General features: G+C 49.6%; 1 protein-coding gene and 2 pseudogenes across 6 annotated transcripts; all 3 read right to left on the reverse strand.

Moving 5' to 3' along the window:
* Positions 1–853: 853 nt before the first annotated feature.
* On the reverse strand, positions 854–11,288 carry LOC306644463 (putative N-acetyltransferase CML1). Of its 4 annotated transcripts, XM_079111479.1 has the most exons (3): positions 2,791–2,941; positions 1,888–2,404; positions 854–1,278 (listed from the first exon to the last, which is right to left on the reverse strand). In XM_079111479.1, the coding sequence occupies exons 2-3, from the start codon at positions 2,333–2,335 to the stop codon at positions 1,118–1,120; spliced, it is 609 nt and encodes a 202-aa protein (XP_078967605.1). In that variant the 5' UTR covers positions 2,336–2,404; positions 2,791–2,941; the 3' UTR covers positions 854–1,117. The 4 variants fall into 4 exon arrangements, with proteins under 4 accessions (XP_078967605.1, XP_078967603.1, XP_078967604.1 ...); XM_079111477.1 differs by lacking the exons at positions 854–1,278; positions 2,791–2,941 and adding an exon at positions 9,502–11,288 and having other exon boundaries at positions 1,302–2,404; XM_079111478.1 differs by lacking the exons at positions 854–1,278; positions 2,791–2,941 and adding an exon at positions 2,539–2,743 and having other exon boundaries at positions 1,302–2,404.
* A 785-nt stretch (positions 11,289–12,073) lies between these two features.
* Positions 12,074–13,485, reverse strand: LOC306644443 (elongation factor 1-alpha 1-like; annotated as a pseudogene). Its single transcript has one exon. The product of its transcript is annotated as an elongation factor 1-alpha 1-like (transcript).
* A 5,723-nt stretch (positions 13,486–19,208) lies between these two features.
* LOC306644467 (putative N-acetyltransferase CML1) lies at positions 19,209–21,005 on the reverse strand (annotated as a pseudogene). Its single transcript, XR_013766879.1, has 2 exons — positions 20,367–21,005; positions 19,209–19,977 (listed from the first exon to the last, which is right to left on the reverse strand). The product of XR_013766879.1 is annotated as a putative N-acetyltransferase CML1 (transcript).
* Positions 21,006–22,644: the final 1,639 nt, after the last annotated feature.

Raw genomic sequence — 22,644 nt, forward strand, 5'->3', positions numbered from 1 at the left:
TCAGGCCTCTTAGCCCACACATGGCCTGATACCAAGTACATATTGGTGAGTAAAACCATTTCCCTGAGAGTTATCAAAACACTGGGACCACTGTAAACCTCCCTCGGAATCTTACCCTCTGGGACTGCCCATTAGGCCCTGTCCTTACTGGGGAGGGAGAGTTGGCAGTAGAGCAGTGAGAGCCTGCAGAACCTGCTCCTCTCGGTCTCACAGGGGCGAACCTGAGGACCCTCGCACAGCTCAGGAGGCCGCAGACACCCGATGTGAGTTGTGGGTTAGTGGGAGTGGGGAGGGTTAGGGGCCAGGTTTGTAGATTTTTTTATTTCATAATAGAACCTGGAAGACAAGACTGAAGGAGAGGGATGGGCTGAGAGAGGGCACTATGCTTGATCCTCAAGGCCAGGGGCAGGAGACAAGTATGGGACAGTGGGAAGTTGAGGCCCATATTCCTGGACAACTAGTCAGTCCAGTTTGGAACTAGTCCATGAGAGTGGGTAAGGGTTTCTGTGTAGGTGAAATGGGCATATGACAAGGCTGGATGCCAGGATTGGACAAACTGTAGTCCAGGGGGAGAGGAGACATGTCAGAGAAGGAGAATATCTCCAATGCTGCCCAAATATCAAAAGTTAAGTGAGAGCACTAGGATTCAGCTCTTCTGGAATTATGCCTCTGGGTTGGAGAGAACAAGGCTCCAGGCACCCACGAACATGCCAGAGATACAGTCTAAGCAGCTGGGAGAGGATGACAGTCCTGCACACATCGGCACTGACCCAGGTCCCAACTCTCCCCCGTCTAGGAGGATCTGTCCTGAGGCACCTATGAAGATATGGGGACTGTGAACCTATGGGCACAGAGTCTGGGACCAGGCTGGGTGCCAATCCGGGTTAATATTGGGACACTCACCTCTCCTACTTCCTCCTCCAGGACACACAGGAAGGTTCCACACACAGCCTCCCTTCAGTCAGGCTGGCCCCTGAGAATGGGTCCCACCAACACCATGAGGGTTGCCCCATACCCAGGCCTCCGCATGAAAACATCCCCCTCCATTGACAGTTACCTTCCCACCCCTCTGGGGGGACAGGACACTAGTTTGAGTGCATCGCTACCCCATTTCTTCTCATAGGGCCACGTCCTGCCCCTTTGCTCTGTGACTCTGCAGCTTCTCCACTTCTGAGCCAGCTCGATTTTCCACATAGTCTGGGATATTTTCAAAAGTGACACGTGTGGACATGGAAAAGTCTTTGTTCCTTTCTCCTTTTCCATTGGCTGCTCTGAACCCTGCTTGATGAGGTACAGTGTCACTGGCACTACTGTCAATCCAGGATATTTCCATAGGTATCCTGAGGCCTAGGGTCCTGCCCAGCAGAGACCAGGAGAAATGACTGGCCACAGACATATAAGCAACGTATGTGCACATTGTTCTCTTGGCTTCTTATTTATACAACATTGCTATGGTGCTAGAGTAATGAATTACTGTCACCTAGAAGCACAAAATGGAGTAGAAGCCCCCATATTCACATCTCACCATCAAACATGTTGGACTCAGATGTGCACCAGCAATGCGTTTGCATTCTTTGTTACACCAAAATGCCAGGTTTCCTTGTGCTGCAGGACTGTCAATCAGATCCTGACTGATACACAAGACAATAGCTCATAGGTCTCCTTCCTGTGCAGATGGGAGGTAGTATATTAAACGAATGGTAGAAAGGTTCACTAGTCTAAAGCTCTTGCTAAAGAAGTACTCTCCTGTCTTCTGGAAGCCCATGCGCAGGTAGAGGGTCAGAGCAGCCTGCTGTACTATGCTAGTATCAAGGATAACCTCACTGTAGCCCTGAGCCTGTGCAAACTGGAGGACAGTCATAACCAGGGCTTTCCCTAGCCCCTCACCTCGGTGCTCCAAGGCCACAGAGAGATGAAGCAGCTGCAGTTGCTTCCTCCCCAAGGGGGCGTCCTCCACTGGCAGAGCACCCACTATGCCTGCCACCTGTCCCCCAGACTCTGCGACCCAGAAGCAGGAGCCACAGGCCCTCAGGTAGGATTTAGTGATGTCAGCAAGGTCTGTGTGCAAACACGTGACCACATACTTCCTCCAAGGGTATCTGGCCAGGAGCCATAGGAACACAAGGAGAGTGACATTGGATCCAAGAGCCAGGAGCCAGGAGCCAGTGGCCAGGAGTAGAGAGACAGGTACCCCAAGTAAGAGCAGGAGTGTTTGTGGCAACTTCAGTGTGTGGTGAAAGGTGGCGGGGATGTGCTCCACCATCCCTTGGGAGAACAAGTCCAGGACCCTTTTTCGGTCACTCTCCTGGTATTTGCGGATGGGATGAGGTGCCATGGGGAGACTTCTGTGTCTTCAGTTTCCACAAGAGGCAGTTAAACCTTTATGCACGCCTTCCTTGAAGCCCTGGAGGAGAGAGAGGAAGTCACGTGAGTGTCCCCGGCCACCCGGGAACTTAGACAGTTCAAATATGTGTCTTTACTATCACCCAGAAAGAAACAGGCCAGCACCACCGGGAGGAGGTGCAGGAAAAGAAACACCTGATGAAACCCTGGTTCCTCCCATTTCTAGCAGTGTGTCCTTGGGCATGTCTCTTAACCTCTGAGCCTCTGTTGTCTTCATCTGCAGGAGAGGGTAAAATATCAGCAGCCTTCAACAGTTGTTTTGAAATTTAAAAGAATGACTTATATAAGCACTGACATATACAGACCCCACCCCTCTGTGTGAGTCAACTTTTCATCTTGTGACCAAAATACCTGACAAGAGAGAAGGAAAGATTAATTTTTGCTCACGGTTTTAAGGTTCAGTCCTTTGTCAGCTGGCTGCAGGGCAGAAACATCAAGGCAGAAGTTTGTGGTGGAGGAAAACTGATGGATTCAAGGCAGTCGGGAAACTGATAGAGGACCAGCAAGAGAGAAAGAAAGAGAGAGAGAAGAGGGACCTGGGAGATAATACCCCTTGCAGGGCACGCCCCCAGTGACTACTTCCTCCATCTAGGACACGCCTCCCAGTAGTCCATTCAACTATCAATGGATTATTCCATTGAAGGGAACTTTTTGAGTGCTTGTGTGGGTGTGGGTGGGGGGGCATAGTAAGGTTTGAATCTGGAATGTTCCCCCAGAGTTCATGTATTGAAAGCATAGTCCTCAATGCAGCAAGGTTTGGAGCAGGACTTTTAGGCTCATGAGGGCTCTGGCCTTATCAATGGACTAAACCATGAAGAGCTAAATGAACTACTGGGAGGTGGGACCTAGTTGTAGGAAGTAGGTCACTGGGGGCATGCCCTAGAGGGAATTGTCTTTCCTCCAGCCCCTTCCTTTCTCTCCTTTGCTTCCTGGCTGCCTGTAGTTTAGCAGTTTGCCTCTGCCATAATCCATGGCTATCCTGTTTCTGCTTCAGAAACAGATGACCATGAATTGGATCCTCTGAAAATGTGAGCCCAAATAAGTTTTTCCTTCTCTAAGTTGTTTTTCTCAGGTATTTTAGTTGCAGCTGCAAACTATGCACCATCCAACCTCATTACTACAGTATCATGGGCTCTCTGAATATATTGGCACAAATAGATGACACACTATGACAATCACAACTCTTATCCCTAGACCTTTGGGAATCCCCACGCAAGGGTATATATTGTACAAATCCTTTTCCCAAAGCAGAAGTTTCAGTGAAATCTCGTTTCCCAAGTGCTAAGGAGTAGGCTGCCAAGAAGGCAGAGGGCCAAGCACAGAGAACAATGCAGCTTTGAGATCCCTAAAAAGTTTTGGGACTCCATTACCACATTGAGACCCACAATCATGCACTCCTCCACTCACCAACTTCCCCAGGCTGAGAGTGCCCAGGGTCACCTCAGCCTCCACCTTGGGCTGGCATCCAGGAGACACTGTCTAGGGCCTGCCCACCTGTGGAGAGCAGATCTGGGTGGCCACCTCATTGGCTGATTCATGAATGTTTCAAAATCATAAATCCCAAGGGTAAGGGCTGGGCTGAGACAAAGCAGAGTGCCCAAGCCATTCACCTTCCTAACCGGGAAATTGGCCTGTGGGGTCAGCAAGATCCAGCCCAGTCCATGGCTCCTCACCTTAGGAAGTCCAGTACCTCAGGTCACAGCATCTCTCACATAACGCCCAGTGCTCTCTCAAGTCCACCCCAGTGCTTTCCCACACCTTGGGATCTGAGGACTGTGCCACTAACCTTGGACTCTCATCACAGGCAATAGATGAGGTCCCCTGGCTCAGCAACAAGGTGCTTCACAGCTGGGCTTCTCCCCACTTCAGCTCTACTGGTCCAGGTAAAATTCACTCTTGGCACTCCCCACACTGGCCTCCTCTGTAGCCTCTCCTTTCCTGCCTTCACTCACTGAGCAATGCTCTTGACCCTGCTGTGGGGCTGCAGGGTCCTTTCCAGCACCGGCAATGCTGACAGCAGCTGATCGGCACCCAACAGTAGACAGCTGCCTCGTGCAAGTGGAGGCCTGGGGACGGTGACACCACAGGGCATGAATCTGTGTGGAGAATGTGGCACTGACTAAGGGCTTGGGGTCCTCTGAGGAGCCTGGTGTAGGTGAAATGGGTGAAGCTGGAGGCAGGACATAGATGCCTCACTCGGTACCATAGGGGTTGGGATGGAGTCCGATGCAGAGGTCCCGGGAAGCCATAGCCCCAGGGATGAGGCCACCAAACTGCCTCAAAAACTTGGTGCAGCTTATGAAATCTAAGTTGTACAAAAACTGGAAAGAGGTTCACTGACTGGGGAGCCACAAAACAAGCTTCCCTGTCCCTCCCTCCTTAACACAGCCCCTTCCAAGAATCCTTTATGTGGATTTGCAGCTTTATATTCCTCGGGTAGTCCATAGGCTCAGGCGCCCTACTACCAGATTTGCTCTGAGAGCAGACCTGCCTTTTGGTGGAAATATGAATTTTGGAGTCAAACAGACTTGGGTTCAAATACAACTCCACTCCAATATGTGTCTTCTCCTGTCTGACTCCTGTCCCTGATTTGTGAATCTGGGGCCAAAGGGCAGCGTCCACTGGTTCTGTGCACAACAGTCACCTCTTAGAAAACTTCAACATCATGGCTCTCTCTAATCTTTAGATGCTCCTTATGGATTCAGAGACATTCAAACACTTTGCTTCTAATTTTTTAGATGATAACAATGTGACATGAAGTGAGCCGACAAAGTGTAAAATCTGTGACATTGGTATATTCACACTGTTGTGCCACCACCACCTACATCAAATCCCAAAACATCCACCTCAGCTGAAGAGGGACCTTGTACTACTGGGGCCATCCCTCCCCATTGACTTCTCTCCCAAATCTAGCAACGCCCCAAACTGTCTGCATAATCACCTTTGGATTTGCACACTTCCTATCAGAAAAATGCCTTGTTTATCTTGTAGAGTACTGCAGTCTGAGGTACTCTACAACATGCATCTCCCTTTTCCCCTTAGCCCACTCCTTGACCCAGAAATACCCCCCCCCCAAATGCACAAACACAGGTCTTGGGAACATTAAAGGCTTTCTGTCCACCCATGTTTTCAACAGGTATTCAGGGAATGCAGCAACAGTTTTGGGAACCCAACTGTGAGGAGCAACAGACTAAATCCCAAGGAGGTCACAATGCAGGCAAGTCAAGGCTTCCTCCATGGTCAGAAGTGAACTTTCCAAAGGAGTCATCCCTCCCCTGAAAGCAGTGGTACTCAGCGCACCAAGGTAGGGATGGTGAGAAAGACAGACTGTTCCATGGTGTTCATAGGCCTCCAGCAGAATGGAGCTTCCTTACTGAGCAAACTAGAGCAGATGACTGTGTTTGGGGAGTGAGGACAGGAGTTAGAGCATAAGGCCAAGATGAAGTTCTTTCTGTGAGTTTCCAGAGGTAGAGAATCTGGTCCCTGCAGGGAGCCTTAACCATTGTTGGGGTGGTGTCTTTGGATGGCCATCCCCAGTGCCCAGAACTCCCCTGTCCCTTTACCATGACACCCTTTCCATTCTGGGCCCTTCCTTGACCTCCTTGTCCCCCTGTCCTCTGACCATGTACATCTGGGAGGAGTAAAACTCATTCCCTGCTATTGAATGAACTCTCAAAGCACAGGCACCACTGTGGACTTTCTTCATGTCTGTGCCAGCTCTGTGCCCACTGGGAATTGTCCTGGAGGCACTTCTTGCTGGGCAAGGAGAGTTGCTGGCAGCAGAGAAAGGGAGGGACCACATGGCCTCCTTCTCTCCAACTCACAGGGACTGTCCTGAGGGCCCAACATTAAGAAGCTACATCACAGGTCAGGGGACAAAAGACACCTGATGTGAATAGCAGGGGAGGCCAACACCTGTGTGGATAGTTGAGGATTTGAGAAGCACGAAGGAGGCAGACCTGAAGGTGGGGGTGTGCTATCATAGAGTGTTGCAGCTGGCCATCAATGCCAGCAGCGCTTAGAGTTGCATTGAGGGGGCAGATTTCAGATGGGTTGTGGATAACCAGTTATTTATGTTTGGTACGATCCCATGGCATGGCAAAGATCTCCACCTACATGAAAAGGGCCTGTGACATGGGACTGTTGGCAGGATGGGGCAGGATATGACCTGCCTGTCTCAGTGGAAATGGGCTATGAGCAGAAGTCGCTACCACGGAGGGAAATGACCTCCAAACTGCTCCAGGGTCACAAGACCTGACGAAGGGGTACCTGGACTCCCTGGAGCAGCAGGAGCTCAGCCTCTGGGTCGAGGGAAACCTGTGAGAGCTTCAGAGGGACAGCCCTGCTAACATCAGCACCGAACCACCACACAACTCACCCTGTGTCGGAAGCTTCTAGGATGACAAAATCAGGCCTGAGGCACCTATGGAATTCTAAACTCCCTCAGCATTTAGAGAGTCTGGTTCTGACTGATTCCTAAGCATAGCAGATCTGGTCTACTTGCCAATCCCATGTGGTCTTCTAGACAAACAGGAAGTGTCATGACTGACCTCCCCTCAGTTGTGTAGGCCCTTGTGACTGGGTTCAGGCAGCACCTTGAGGGTTGTTCCATATCCAGTTCTTCCCATGAAAACCTGCCTCCCTCCATTCTCACCCAACTTCTTCCCACGAGCCAGGGACCAGGAAGGAGTGGAGGTAGAGCAAGTCACTGTCCCAGTTCAACCCACACAGTAGGGGGCTTCATGCCACCCCTGTGCTCTGTGACTCTGCAGCTGCTCTACTACAGAGCCAACTCCATTTCTCCCTCCTAGCCTGGAAGTTTTCACAGGTGACACTTTCAGGAACTCAGAAAAGCTATTTCTCCATTCTGCTATAGGCTTTGCTGTTCTGCAGTGACCTTGAACCCTGCTTAAGGTGGAACTGGATGCAGCCCAGTATCCTTGGCACTTCATTCAACCCAGGACATTAGAAAAGGCCACCTGAGGCCCATGTGCTGCCCAGCCAAGCCTAGCAGAACCTGCTTTCCCGCAGGCACTAAAGCATAATGTATGTGTATTATTGTTTTCTGTTGGTTTTATGCAACATTGTTTTGTGAATAGATAACTCAAAAGGGGACAATCCAAAAAGACTGAAGCAGAGACCTATCCAACACATTGGACTCAATTGTGCAAGAGCAATGGGCTTTTATTGTTTATACCACCGAAATGTCAGGGTTTGCTTGTTACTAGAGTAGAGATGATCAGATCCTGACTGATACACAAGAAAATAGGTCCTAGTCCCTCTTCTGGAACAGATGGGAGACGGTACCTTAAATGAAACTTAGTAATGGCTGATAAATTCCAACCCGTCCAAAGGAAGACTGGCCTGTCTTCGGGAAGCCCATATTCTGGTAATGACCACAGCACTATATCATACCATGGTAGCCTAAAGAACAATTTTATCGTAGCTCTGGGCTTGGGCAAAGTGGAAGAGAGTCCTGATAGGCCTTTTGCGATCCTGTATCTCAGTGTTCCATGACCACTGAGAGGTGAAGCAGCTGCAGTTACTTCCTGCCACCAGGAGAGCACTCACTGTGCCCATACCTGCCCCTTTGACTCAGCCACCCAGTAGCAGAGCCACACACACTCATGTGGGATTTGGTGATGTCAGCCAGGTCTGTGTGCAAACACAGGGCCACGTGAGACTTCCAGGAGTATATAGAAAGGTGCCCCTGGAAAATGAGGAGGACAACAGTAGACAAGATGGCAGGAGCCAGGAGCCAGTGACCAGGAGTTGGGTGAGAGGCATCCCAAGTAAGAGCAGGAAGGTTTGGGGCAGCATCAGCATGTAGCAGAACATGGCAGGGATGTGCTCAGTCTCCCCACTGGAGAAGAGGGCCAGGACACTTTGTGGTCACTCTCCTGGTACTTGCAGATGTGATCAGGAGCCATGGGGAGACTTCTGTGTGTGCAGACTCAAGGTCCAGCAGAGGCAGCTAGGCCTGCCTGAAGACCTTCCAGGCAACCCTGGAAAAGAGATGGAAGCCATGTGAATGTCCCTCTGTCACCAGGCCTCCGGAAACCACAGAGACCCTGCTGAATGGTGTGCCTCACAACACCTGATCTGAACCGTGGATTCTCCCTCTCTAGCTGTGGGGAATCGGGTATGTCGCTAAAGCTCTCTGAGCCTGTGTGTCTTCATCAGCAGAACAGGGAAAAATAATAGCTGCCTCCTAGATTTATTCTGAAGATTTCATAGATAACTCCAATAAAGCTGTGATGAATGCAGTCCCTTCCCCTTCCCCCTCATTAACCCATTGTGGGCTCTCTAAACTCGTGGTACATGAGGATGGTCCCCTGTGGCAGTCAAACCACATTTTCCCAGCCCTTTGGATTCTATCCAGGATTCATACTGGAGGAATCCGTGTTCCTAAGCACAAGGTTCAGCAAAGCCTCCTGCCTGATTAGAGGTTTGACTGCTGAGACGGCAAACGACTAAGCACTCATATCATCCTGGCCTTGAGATTTCTACCAAGTACGAGACTCTAGGCCTGCTTAGACCCCTGACCTTGCACCCATTTTCTTTCGCATACTACCACAGAGACACGGGGGTCCAGGTTGGCCTCAGGCCTCAGCCTAGGACTGGCATCCAGGAGAGACTGTCCAGCACCCTCCCTACTTCTGGGGAGAGACCTGGTTGCCCACGTCACCTGGCTTTTGGATACTTGTTAATCATAAACTCCAGGGTGTTGGATCTGGCTTGTGATGGAGAAGGGAGTCCAAGTTCCACACACCTTTGTTAGCCCTAGGTAAAAAATCTGCCAGGAAAGAAGGATCTGGAATGGCTGAGTGATCTGCCTCTTGTGGGAGTCCTGCCACCCACTTCCTATTTGCTTAAAGCCACACTGCATCTCATCCGGCATCCTTGACCCACTCTGAGGCTAATTCTGATCCTTGCTCATATCTGCTAATATCCTAGATTCTGTGCCTCTCACCCTGGGGTCTCCCATAGCAGTCGAGGTCCTCTGGCTCAGCAACAAGGTGCTTCACAGCTGGATTTCTCCCCACCCAAGCTTTCCTAGTCCAGGTAAAATCCATCCTTGGCAGTTCCCACGCTCACCTCCTCGGTCTCTCCTCTTCTTCCTTCTTTCATTCCACAAAGCTCCTGCTGCAGCTGCTGGTCTTCAGGTGTCCCTGCAGAGCGGCCAGCAGTACAGGTGACATTCAGCTGACAGGCCGCTGACCATGGGCAAATACTCTGGTGATTGCTCAGGGCTGGAGTCAGCAGACTTCCTGCATATTTTAGCCGAGGATGTACCTCACTAAGACATGCAAGTGCAAATCAGAAGAACAAAATTCTTTCTCTGTGCAACTTTCTCTCCTCTCTGGAAGGGAAATATCGAAACTGAGCTCAAACTGTGCCATGCGCCCTATCCTTGCAGACCACTCCCATCCCTGACTTTCTCCTCTCATGGCTGCCTGAGCAGGATGACACCAGAAGCCAGCATTGGTTACTGGTATTTCACTCATGTTTATTGTGGGCCAGGGGCCACTGGGGACCTGAGATGAGCAGAGACGTGGCCATTGAGGGCACTTACATTGAAGGAGCACCTCAAGAGCATGGGTGTCTCGGGGACAGGTGAATGGCCTCACAGCTGTGACAAGGGCTGGGAAGTGGAGACAGATGGGTGGTCCAGTGGGAGAGAGGAAAATGCAGCTTCTTGAGGAAGAATCTTGGGTCATGACCCAAAGTGAGTGGGCCTCCACAGGCCAAGATCGGAGCTTCTCAAACTGAGGGTCCAGAGGCCTGCAGTCCTGAGGCCAAACAAAAGCACGTGTGTTAGAGAAGCATGGAGACATGCCTGCCCAGGGAGAGAGTGGCTGAGGGCAACAGGGGCCTGGTCATGCAGGTCCACAACCAGGTTATATAGCATGGACTCTACTGCAGGAGGATTGAGCCATACGTATGCTTTTAGCTTGGGAGCAAAAAGATCAGTCCGCATGCACCTTGTGTGTGTTATGGTGTGTGCTTCTCTTGGGTCGTATGTGGAAAATATATCCAGGGAGGTAGAAATGGTAGCACATTTCCCCAAGAATCAAGTGCAGCCTCTGAGGTGGAAAGAGGCCCCCAGGTACAGGTGTGCATATTGCTCACAAAATCACATAGCCTTTGATTGTGACTAGTGTGAACTCAGTCGAGCATGCAGGTGAGTGCTTCTAGTGAGATTCTGTGATAGTAACCAGCCAGAAACCTAAGTCAAGGTGAAAGGCAACAGGTTTATGCACTGTCCATGTTCCCGGTCTCCCCACAATCATCGTCATTTCCAGTTCAGAGCTTAAACTGTGACAAGAGCAGCCTCAGTAAGATGTGGGAGTCACATTAACCTGTGAGAATCATTTCCTTTGTTCATCAGTATAGAATTTAGAGAGCATTGCCATTGGTGGCATTTTAATTGCCCAATTCAGAGACATTAAGCGCATTCACATGCTGTGCAAGGAGAACGGATCACAGTGTTTGTCCTTCTTTCCTCCTTTCTGTGCAAACCTGAGTCTCAGGGCTCCTGGTGGGAGGTTACAGCCCAAATCCAAGGGAAACTCCAGGACCGAATTACAGGATTGGGAGCTCCCTAGGGCCCCCAAAGTGGCACAAGCAGCATGTCTGGTCAGACTTTGCTGACCTTGCTTCCCTGCTGCCATAAGGAGACAAATCCTTTCTCAGCTAGTTGATGGAGACATGGAGATGAAGATAGGCAGAGGTGTGGGGTGGAGGTGGGGAAGCCATTAGCAGTTGGGGGTTCCCCTGTGCAGTAGGTTTTTGCAAAGGTCCTGCACTTGAACAGAGGGCAGCCTCAGAGAACAATACAGGGGCAGATTCTCCTGTGTCCTCAGCTTCATGGTTGATGCTTTAAGGAAGCTGAGGGCCAGCTAACTTCAAGGTAGAGTCCCTTCTGCTGAAGATGCTGATTTGGCTGATCCAGCTTTGTGGGTCCATTTTCTATGTTCCTTCTGTGAATGTGTCTGTGAGTCAAAGGTCCAAACTCTGAAACTAGATGTTTTGTGAAATGTCTTCCAGTTGGAAGACTTCATGATTCAAGTTCATTGTCATTACTAAGTTATGGGAGGAGTCCCAGAGCCTCTTGGGAAGCTGACTGGAAGTGGGCATTTGCTTCAGATCATGTCAGCATGAATACATAAGGGGCATGTGTGTGGCCTGGATACAAAAGTTCTTATGATCCAGAACTTGCCTGTGGCAGAGACTGGCTGCCAATGAGGCCTGTGTAAGTAAGTAGGGCAAATGAACGACCCAGCCCCAGGGGCTGTAAAATATAATATTCACTCCCTCAGTTAGAATCTTTTAACATTTTTTTTTTCTTATTAAACTTTTGTTTTAATGGGTCTCAAAATTCTGTGACAGATTTTTGGTCAAGTTTTTTCCATTAAAAAGTAATGGTTTTAAAATCTAATAACTTAAAACTACCACACACACACACACACACACACACACACACACACACACACACTCACACAAACAAATGGTCCTCAAAACATTCTCCTTTCCTCCTGAATATTTTACAATGTATTGTTATCATTAACCAGTCTTTTACTATTAAACTTAAATGGTCAATCGAGACAAAGAGTTCTGAGACCGTTCTTCCACCACTGATTAAGACTGGGGTGGCAGGTGTAATATTCATTACAGATAATATTCATTTAGCCTTCTGAGCTTTCTGGGCAGACTTGGTGACCTTGCCAGCTCCAGCAGCCTTTGTCCACTGCTTTGATGACACCCACAGCAACTGTCTGCCTCATATCACGAACAGCAAAACGACCCAGAGGAGGAGAGTCAGAGAAGCTCTCAACACACATGGGCTTTCCTGGAACCATATCAACGATGGCAGCATCACCAGACTTCAAGAATTTAGGACCATCTTTCAGCTTCTTACCAGAATGGCGATCAATCTTTTCTTTCAGCTCAGCAAACTTGCAAGCAATGTGAGCTGTGTGACGATCCAGTACAGGGGCATAGCCAGCATTGATTTCACCTGGATGGTTCAGGATAATCACCAGAGCAGTGAAACCAGCTGCTTCCATTGGTGGGTCGTTTTTGCTGTCAGCAGCAACATTGCCACAATGAACATCTTTGACAGACACGTTCTTGACATTGAGCCCACATTATCTCCAGGAAGAGCTTCACTCAGAGCTTCATGGTGCATTTCAACAGACTTTACTTCAGTTGTGACATTAACTGGAGCAAAGGTGACCACCATGCCAGGCTTGAGAACTCCAGTCTCCACTCGGCCCACAGGGACAGTACCAATACCACCAATTTTGTAGACATCCTGGAGGGGCAGATGCAAAGGCTTGTCAGTTGGATGAGTTGGTGCAGGATGCAATCTAAAGCTTCAAACAGTGTGGCTCCACTGGCACTGCCATCTTTACGGGTGACTTTCCATCCCTTGAACCAAGGCATATTAGCACTTGGCTCCAACATGTTGTCACCATTCCAACCAGAAATTGGCACAAATGCTACTGTGTCAGGGTTGTAGCCAGTTTTCTTAATGTAGGTACTGACTTCCTTAATGATTTCCTCGTATCTCTTCTGACTGTAGGGTGGCTCACCACCCTACAATTAACACCAACAATTAGTTGTTTCACACCCAGGGCGTAAGCCAGAAGGGTGTGCTCACGGATCTGCCTATTCTTGGAGATACGAGCTTCAAATTCACCAGCACCAGCAGCAACAATCAGGACAGCACAGTCAGCCTGAGATGTGCCTGTAATCATGTTTTTGATAAAGTCTGTATGTCCTGGGGCATCAGTGATAGTCACATAATACTTGCTGGTCTCAAATTTCCACAGGGAGATGTCAACAGTGATACCACTTCTCATGCTCAGCTTTCAGTTTATCCAAGACCCAGGCATACTTGAATGAGCCCTTTCCCATCTCAGCAACTTTCTTCTCAAAATTTTCAATGGTTCTTTTGTTGATCCCACCACATTTGTAGATCAGATGACCAATAGTGGTAGACTTGCATGAATCTGTGTGTCCAATGACAATGATGTTGATATGAGTCTTTTCCTTTCCCATTTTGGCTTTGATTTAGTGGTGGTTTTCACAACACTTGTGTTCTGGCAGCAAACCCATTGAGAAAAACCTTAAAAATCTTTTCATTAGTGCATTATAGTTCCATAAATCAGCTGGGTTCATTTTTACATAATCATACATGCATGGAATGTAGTTGCTCCATTTCAGTCCCCAGTGTTTCCTCTTTGCCTCCCTCCCTTCCTCCCACCTAGGTTAGAGTCCTTTAGAAAGGAACACATGGACCCACCATACACAATGCTCAGCTAGTGGATTCTGTTGTTGCTGGTGCCAGGAGGTGCTATGAAAGAGTGACATCTTCCCCTTGTTATCTTTGGTTCCATGGTACCAGGTTTTGGACCCCGGAGTCTTGGTCTACTGCTCTCAGAGCCAGAGTAAAAGCCAAGGAAAATGAAAACAAGGATTCTGCTAACTTGTTTTTTAAAAAAAAGAAAAGAAAAGGAGGCTGGAGGGAGCTCAGTACTAGAGCTCCAGCTTAGCATCCATGAGAGCATGTGTTCAAGCCTCAAGACCCAAGAAACACACACATCCCTCCATTTTCTCCCTTTTCTTAGAGCATTGTCTTTAGAAAATGTCATTGTAAAACTTCCTCTGTCCCTCTAAGACCTGTGCAAACCTTAATAGCTAATAAGCCTTTTGCCAGCTTTAACCACAGGACTTCCTCTCAGGGATCTGGGTGCCTGCTTCACAGTGGTACCATCAGAGGAGAAAGGGCCCTGCCTCCTGGTCTCTGGAGGAGGGAGGAGCCTAACATGGCTCTAAGAGGCAAATCATGAAGATTGGAATCCCTTTTTCTTTGCCTAAAGCCACTTGGTGAACAGATGAGCAGGTGCCCTAGATGAATGCAGATGAATGCAGAGTGACCAGTGGTGCTGGGGAGTCCTCTACTGGAGGACTGGTCAGTGTTTGTGAGGTCATCGTGGAGTGGGTGTGTGCTCATTGTACTACAGGACCGCTGTTCTTTCTCGCGACCTACTAGGTCTTCCGTGTAATGAGCGCCACAGGAGGGCTAATGCTTCTCCAGTGATGAAAGTGTTTTCTCTCTCTCCTGCCCCTGCAGAGAGGCTCTCTGTGCTGGGAGGAGATTTCACTGTCAATTCCATTTCTCTGTAGCCAGAGGACTTGCTCTGGGGGCTCCCATAGCCAGGAACATTCTGTTCCTCTGGCATCCAGTTCAGCCACAGCAGAAGCTCTTAGAGGCTTCCTGGCACTCCACAATATTTGGGAAGAGCAATTCAGAGCACTTTCATTGCTTTCTTCTTTTTCTTTTCCTGAGGTGCCTTGTGCACGCCAGGCAAAGAGCACTTTCATTTCATACTCTCCTGGGCAATGTGCCAGGTACCCTTTGCTCATGACCAGCTGGCTCCCTTCTGCACCCAAGGAACCATAGCAGGTGTGGAGAGGCTACTCAGGGGTGCTTTCCAGAAGAGAGTCCTGGGTGTTTGGGGTCCCAAGAGAGTGGGCTTGGGGACTGCAACTCCAGTGGGCTGTGTTCCCTTGCAGAGTTGTGGGACTTTGGCCCTGGGGTCTTCCCCTGGTGGGGTCTTAACTGAACAGAGCTAGAGATAAAACATGAAGTCCTCCTTTAGGTACTGGAAGGGCTAGGTATGTCATAGGTTGGAAAGGCCCTATGAAGCAATGGTTGCATCAGGGTAAATGCCACTGAACTACTTCAGGTACTTGTGGTTGATGCTTGGGGTTATGTTTTTCACTTCTCCTTGCACTCAGGCTCTTCACCAGCTAAACCCTGCTTAGGAACAAGACAGAACACTGGCCAGGCCAAGAACCAATAGCAGAAGGGTCAAGCCATTGCTGAGTAATGCCAGAAAACGTGCACTGGTCAGGCCTCACTACTCAGACCAGCTGGCCTATCTGTGCCTGCCTCTGATCCCCAGATGCACCCTTCCAAAATCCAGCTGGGCAGGCATCCCCAAGGACCCACTCAGTCCCCTGAAGAAAGAGGGGCCTGAGTTGTGCCAACGCTCTTGTGCATGTAACTACTCATAGGTGGAGCCATCAGTGGGCTCCTGGAGAGGAGCTGGCCCTGGGTCTGGGCTCTCAGGCTGGGCTGACCTGCCCGTGAGCTCCAGACATCCCTCCCCTGATGTCCATTCCTAAGCCCCCTGCCGGCCCCTGAGCTCCTCTGCCCGTTTAACCACAGCATATCTCCTCCACCCCTCAGTGTCCACCCAGACAGCATTGGGGAACACCCTGCCTGGGGCAGTTTCCCTCTTTAGCCAGCCTGGGCTGCACAACTCTTTCTGTGGCTGCACATCAGGGTCAAGGCTTTTGGGCACACGGAAGTGTGGCCCTTCTGTGGAGGGAGACCAGATCTCCTCATCAGTTGCTCATCCTGAGGCTCACCTTTGCCCTAGATCTTCTTGTTAGAGTCTTTAGATAATCTGCTGAGGTAGTGGGTCACCTGCCTGCATAGACTCCCCAGAATCCCTTCCCTGCTGACACTCACAAGCGGGCACTGGTTGTGTGCCAGGCCCCTTTTCATCGACTCCTACTCAAACCACCCTACTAAGAGTTGCAATCCACTGCTATCCACCTGCCCACTCCTGTCCCCTTCCTACACTCCAAGTTTGCTCATCACCATCCAGCACACTGAAGATAGGCTATGGGTACATATTTGTTCTTCTATTTAGTAAGTGCTACCAAGCAGGGGCTATTTTCTCTGGTTCACTGATGTATCCTGAGTTCCCAGAACAAGCCTGGCCTCTAGTAGTACTCAGTGAATGTGTGCAGAATGATCCAACAACAGACAGGCAGCTTGTGTATTCCAAGTAGCACAGGTACTGGGAAGACATATATAGAGTAAACTACTAGGCTTAAGGTTCAAAGTCCCCCCCTTGCAAAGCCCCTTCCAAGAATTCCTCTCTGAATTTGCAATTTCTTGTCTTACAGATAGGCTGTAAATGTCTATTCTTTGGGTTCCCTACAACCAGATTGGCTCTGAGGGCAGGGCTGCCTCTGGATGGAAGTATGGATTTAGGAGTCAAACAGACCAGGTATCAAATTCTAGTTACATGTCTATTATGTCTTCACCTCTCCGAGCCCTTTTCCTGACTTGTAAATCTGGGATCAAAGTGGCAATACTCATTGCCACTAGGCACAACAGCCACTCTCTCCCTAAGAAAACCCCTTGACACCATTGCTCCTTCTAACTGTTATATCCTCCTTGAGAGTTTTTGACTTGTCTAAACTCTTTTAATATTTTAGATGAAGTCTACTAAAATGAACCCATGTAAAAGTGTAATTGTTTCCAACATTTATTAACATTCACGATCTGCCACCAACATCTTTACCAAATCCCCAAACATTCCCATCTGTCGAGAGAGTCCCTGTGCTCCAGGAACCATTGCTTCCTGTTGTCGCTTCTCCCTAATGCTGGCAACACCACACACTGTCTGCACAGCCTTTGTTGAATTTGCACATTTATCTCTGATCTCATGGCAGAATTTCCTGCTTATCTTGTAGAGTGCCACAGTCTGAGGTTCTACTGTATCTCTCTTTTCCCTGTTAGCCTACCCCTTGAGCCAGTAAAGCCTCTCCAATGTACAAACACAGGTTCTGAGGACATAAGAGAATTTTGTCCACCCTTGTTTTTACAGGCATCCAGGGAATGTGGAGGCTGCTTTGGGGATGCCACCATTAGGAGTAATGAGGGCCAGAACCCAAGCAGGAAAAGGGCTTCCTCCCTGGTCAGAAGTTATCTTTCCAACCCAATCACCCCTGTACCTTACCTGAAAGTAGTAGTACTGAGCAAATAGAGTTATGGGTGTGTAAAGGGTTAAGAATGTTCCAGGCCAAGGGAACATGGTGCTCAAAGGCCTCCAGCAGAACGAGAGCTTCTTTTGCAGCTAACTAGAGCAGCTGACTCTGGGAAATGAGGGCAGGATCCAGGAAAGAGGAAAGCCAATCTGCACTCTAGGCTCTGAGTTTCCTGGCCACTGAGGGAGCTCTCAGTACTGTTGGAATGGCCTTCCCAGAGCTCTGGACTACCCCATCATCTTACCATGACAACATTTCCATCCTGGCACCTTCCTGGGTCTCCTGTCCCTCTGGCCTTTGAGCCCTAACAGGGTCTGACCATCTCTGCCTGGGACAGTAAAACAGTTTCCCTGCTATAGGATGAACTTTTCAAAGCACAGGGACCACTATGGACCTCTTTTGTCTTACTCAGCCATTTGCCACTAGGAACTGCTCCTTTTGGCACTGACCTTGTTAGAAAGGAGAGCTGGTGGCAGCAGAGGAGGGAGAGCCTGCAGGGCCTCCTCCCTGTCACACAGGGCCTGTCTTGAGGGCCCACCTTTAAGTGAGAAGGTGAGAACACAATTGTCACCTGATGTGAATGGCAGTGTGGAGGGAGTGGGGAGGGTCAGAAGAATGGGTATATACATTATTGATTTCATAAAAGCACAAATGAGACAGACATGAAGGAAAGGGAGGAACTATTCAAGGGTTAGGGTTGGTATTCAAGGCCAAGGGCAGGAGAAAAACTGTGACAGGACACTAAGGCCTATGGTCCTAGAAAACCAGTCTCTCAAGTTTGGACCAAGTCCATGAGCAAGGTTAAGGGTTTCCATGTAGGTGAATGAGCATATGACAAGGCTGGATGCCAATACTGAACAGGCTGTAGCCCAAGTGACCCCTAAATGCTGAGAAATAGAAAATAGGTGAGAAAGATCTCCCAACACTGCCTAAGGGTCAGAAGTTTATGGATCAGTATCACATGGACCATCTGGGTCGGGACTCCTCCTCTGGTTAGGCTCCAAGCACACATGAACATGCCGGAGATACAGCCTAAGCAGCTGGGAGAGGGCAACAGTCCTGCACACATCAGCACTGACCCAGGTCCCAACTCTCCCCCGTCTGGATCTGTCCTGAGGCACCGATGAAGATATGGAGACTGTGAACATATGGGACCAGGCTGGGTGCCAATCTGGGTTAATTTTGGGACACTCCCCTCTCCCACGTCCTCCTCCAGGACACACAGGAAGGTTCCACATACAACCTCCCTTCAGTCAGGTTGGCCCCTGAGAATGGGTCCTGCCAGCCCATGAGGGTTGCCCCATAGCCAGGTTTTCCCCATAAAAACATCCCCTTCCATTGACAGCCACTGTCCCACTCCTGTGGAGGGACAGAACACTAGGTTGAATACATCACTGTACCATTTCTTTTCATAGGCCCACATCCTGTCCCGTTGCTCTGTGACTCTGCAGCTCCTTCACTACTGAGCCAGCTTCATTTCTCCCTGAGTCTGGGATGTTTCCACAAGTGACACTTGCATGGACATAAAAAACATCTTTGCTCCTTTCTCCTTTTGCATTGGCTGCTCTGCAGCGACTTTGAAACCTGCCACAGTTGGCCTGCTGGGACAAGATGAAGTACAGTGTCACTGGCACTGCAGTCAATCCAGGACATTTCCATAGGTATCCTGAGACCCAGAGAGCCACCCACCAGAGACCAGGAGAATCTACTGGCCCACAGACATATAAGCAATGTGTGTCTGCATAATTGTCTTGACTTTTTATTTATATGACATATTGTGGTGGGAGTCAAATGAGTCACTGTCACCTAGAAGCACAGAATGGAGAACCACCTTGAAATCAAACAGAGTGGACTCAGATGTGCACCAGCAATGAGTTTGCATTCTTTGTTACACAAAATGCCAGGTTTCTTTGTGCTACAGGACTGTCAATCAGATCCTGACTGATACACAAGACAATAGCTCATGGGTCTCCTTCCTGTGCAGATGGAGGTAGTACATTAGACGAATGGTAGAAATGTCCATTAGTCTAAAGCTCTTGTTAAAGAAGTACTCTCCTGTCTTCTGGAAGCCCATGCGCAGGTAGAGGGTCAGAGCAGCCTGCTGTACTATGCTAGTATCAAGGATAACCTCACTGTAGCCCTGAGCCTGTGCAAACTGGAGGACAGTCATAACCAGGGCTTTCCCTAGCCCCTCACCTCGGTGCTCCAAGGCCACAGAGAGATGAAGCAGCTGCAGTTGCTTCCTCCCCAAGGGGGCGTCCTCCACTGGCAGAGCACCCACTATGCCTGCCACCTGTCCCCCAGACTCGGCGACCCAGAAGCAGGAGCCACAGGCCCTCAGGTAGGATTTAGTGATGTCAGCAAGGTCTGTGTGCAAACACGTGACCACATACTTCCTCCAAGGGTATCTGGCCAGGAGCCATAGGAACACAAGGAGAGTGACATTGGATCCAAGAGCCAGGGAGCCAGGAGCCAGTGGCCAGGAGTAGGGAGACAGGTACCCCAAGTAAGAGCAGGATTGTTTGTGGCAACTTCAGTGTGTGGTGAAAGGTGGCGGGGATGTGCTCCACCATCCCTTGGGAGAACAAGTCCAGGACCCTTTTTCGGGTCACTCTCCTGGTATTTGCGGATGGGATGAGGTGCCATGGGGAGACTTCTGTGTCTTCAGTTTCCACAAGAGGCAGTTAAACCTTTATGCACGCCTTCCTTGAAGCCCTGGAGGAGAGAGAGGAAGTCACGTGAAGTGTCCCCGGCCACCCGGGAACTTAGACAGTTCAAATATGTGTCTTTACTATCACCCAGAAAAGAAACAGGCCAGCACCACCGGGAGGAGGTGCAGGAAAAGAAACACCTGATGAAACCCTGGGTTCCTCCCATTTCTAGCAGTGTGTCCTTGGGCATGTCTCTTAACCTCTGAGCCTCTGTTGTCTTCATCTGCAGGAGAGGGTAAAATATCAGCAGCCTTCAACAGTTGTTTTGAAATTTAAAAGAATGACTTATATAAGCACTGACATATACAGACCCCACCCCTCTGTGTGAGTCAACTTTTCATCTTGTGACCAAAATACCTGACAAGAGAGAAGGAAAGATTAATTTTTGCTCACGGTTTTAAGGTTCAGTCCTTTGTCAGCTGGCTGCAGGGCAGAAACATCAAGGCAGAAGTTTGTGGTGGAGGAAAACTGATGGATTCAAGGCAGTCGGGAAACTGATAGAGGACCAGCAAGAGAGAAAGAAAGAGAGAGAGAAGAGGGACCTGGGAGATAATACCCCTTGCAGGGCACGCCCCCAGTGACTACTTCCTCCATCTAGGACACGCCTCCCAGTAGTCCATTCAACTATCAATGGATTATTCCATTGAAGGGAACTTTTTGAGTGCTTGTGTGGGTGTGGGTGGGGGGGCATAGTAAGGTTTGAATCTGGAATGTTCCCCCAGAGTTCATGTATTGAAAGCATAGTCCTCAATGCAGCAAGGTTTGGAGCAGGACTTTTAGGCTCATGAGGGCTCTGGCCTTATCAATGGACTAAACCATGAAGAGCTAAATGAACTACTGGGAGGTGGGACCTAGTTGTAGGAAGTAGGTCACTGGGGGCGTGCCCTAGAGGGAATTGTCTTTCCTCCAGCCCCTTCCTTTCTCTCCTTTGCTTCCTGGCTGCCTGTAGTTTAGCAGTTTGCCTCTGCCATAATCCATGGCTATCCTGTTTCTGCTTCAGAAACAGATGACCATGAATTGGATCCTCTGAAAATGTGAGCCCAAATAAGTTTTTCCTTCTCTAAGTTGTTTTCCTCAGGTATTTTAGTTGCAGCTGCAAACTATGCACCATCCAACCTCATTACTACAGTATCATGGGCTCTCTGAATATATTGGCACAAAATAGATGACACACTATGACATCACAACTCTTATCCCTAGACCTTTGGGAATCCCCACGCAAGGGTATATATTGTACAAATCCTTTTCCCAAAGCAGAAGTTTCAGTGAAATCTCGTTTCCCAAGTGCTAAGGAGTAGGCTGCCAAGAAGGCAGAGGGCCAAGCACAGAGAACAATGCAGCTTTGAGATCCCTAAAAAGTTTTGGGACTCCATTACCACATTGAGACCCACAATCATGCACTCCTCCACTCACCAACTTCCCCAGGCTGAGAGTGCCCAGGGTCACCTCAGCCTCCACCTTGGGCTGGCATCCAGGGAGACACTGTCTAGGGCCTGCCCACCTGTGGAGAGCAGATCTGGGTGGCCACCTCATTGGCTGATTCATGAATGTTTCAAAATCATAAATCCCAAGGGTAAGGGCTGGGCTGAGACAAAGCAGAGTGCCCAAGCCATTCACCTTCCTAACCGGGAAATTGGCCTGTGGGGTCAGCAAGATCCAGCCCAGTCCATGGCTCCTCACCTTAGGAAGTCCAGTACCTCAGGTCACAGCATCTCTCACATAACGCCCAGTGCTCTCTCAAGTCCACCCCATGCTTTCCCACACCTTGGGATCTGAGGACCTGTGCCACTAACCTTGGACTCTCATCACAGGCAATAGATGAGGTCCCCTGGCTCAGCAACAAGGTGCTTCACAGCTGGGCTTCTCCCCACTTCAGCTCTACTGGTCCAGGGAAAATTCACTCTTGGCACTCCCCACACTGGCCTCCTCTGTAGCCTCTCCTTTCCTGCCTTCACTCACTGAGCAATGCTCTTGACCCTGCTGTGGGGCTGCAGGGTCCTTTCCAGCACCGGCAATGCTGACAGCAGCTGATCGGCACCCAACAGTAGACAGCTGCCTCGTGCAAGTGGAGGCCTGGGGACGGTGACACCACAGGGCATGAATCTGTGGGGAGAATGTGGCACTGACTAAGGGCTTGGGGTCCTCTGAGGAGCCTGGTGTAGGTGAAATGGGTGAAGCTGGAGGCAGGACATAGATGCCTCACTCGGTACCATAGGGGTTGGGATGGAGTCCGATGCAGAGGTCCCGGGAAGCCATAGCCCCAGGGATGAGGCCACCAAACTGCCTCAAAACTTGGTGCAGCTTATGAAATCTAAGTTGTACAAAAACTGGAAGAGGTTCACTGACTGGGGAGCCACAAACAGCTTCCCTGTCCCCTCCCTCCTTAACACAGCCCCTTCCAAGAATCCTTTAGGTGGATTTGCAGCTTTATATTCCTCGGTAGTCCATAGGCTCAGGCCCCTACTACCAGATTTGCTCTGAGAGCAGACCTGCCTTTTGGTGGAAATATGAATTTTGGAGTCAAACAGACTTGGGTTCAAATACAACTCCACTCCAATATGTGTCTTCTCCTGTCTGACTCCTGTCCCTGATTTGGGAATCTGGGGCCAAAGGGCAGCGTCCACTGGTTCTGTGCACAACAGTCACCTCTTAGAAAACTTCAACATCATGG

The sequence above is a fragment of the Sciurus vulgaris genome (assembly GCF_902686455.1).
Source record: "Sciurus vulgaris genome assembly, chromosome: 14".
Classification (NCBI taxonomy): domain Eukaryota; kingdom Metazoa; phylum Chordata; class Mammalia; order Rodentia; family Sciuridae; genus Sciurus; species Sciurus vulgaris.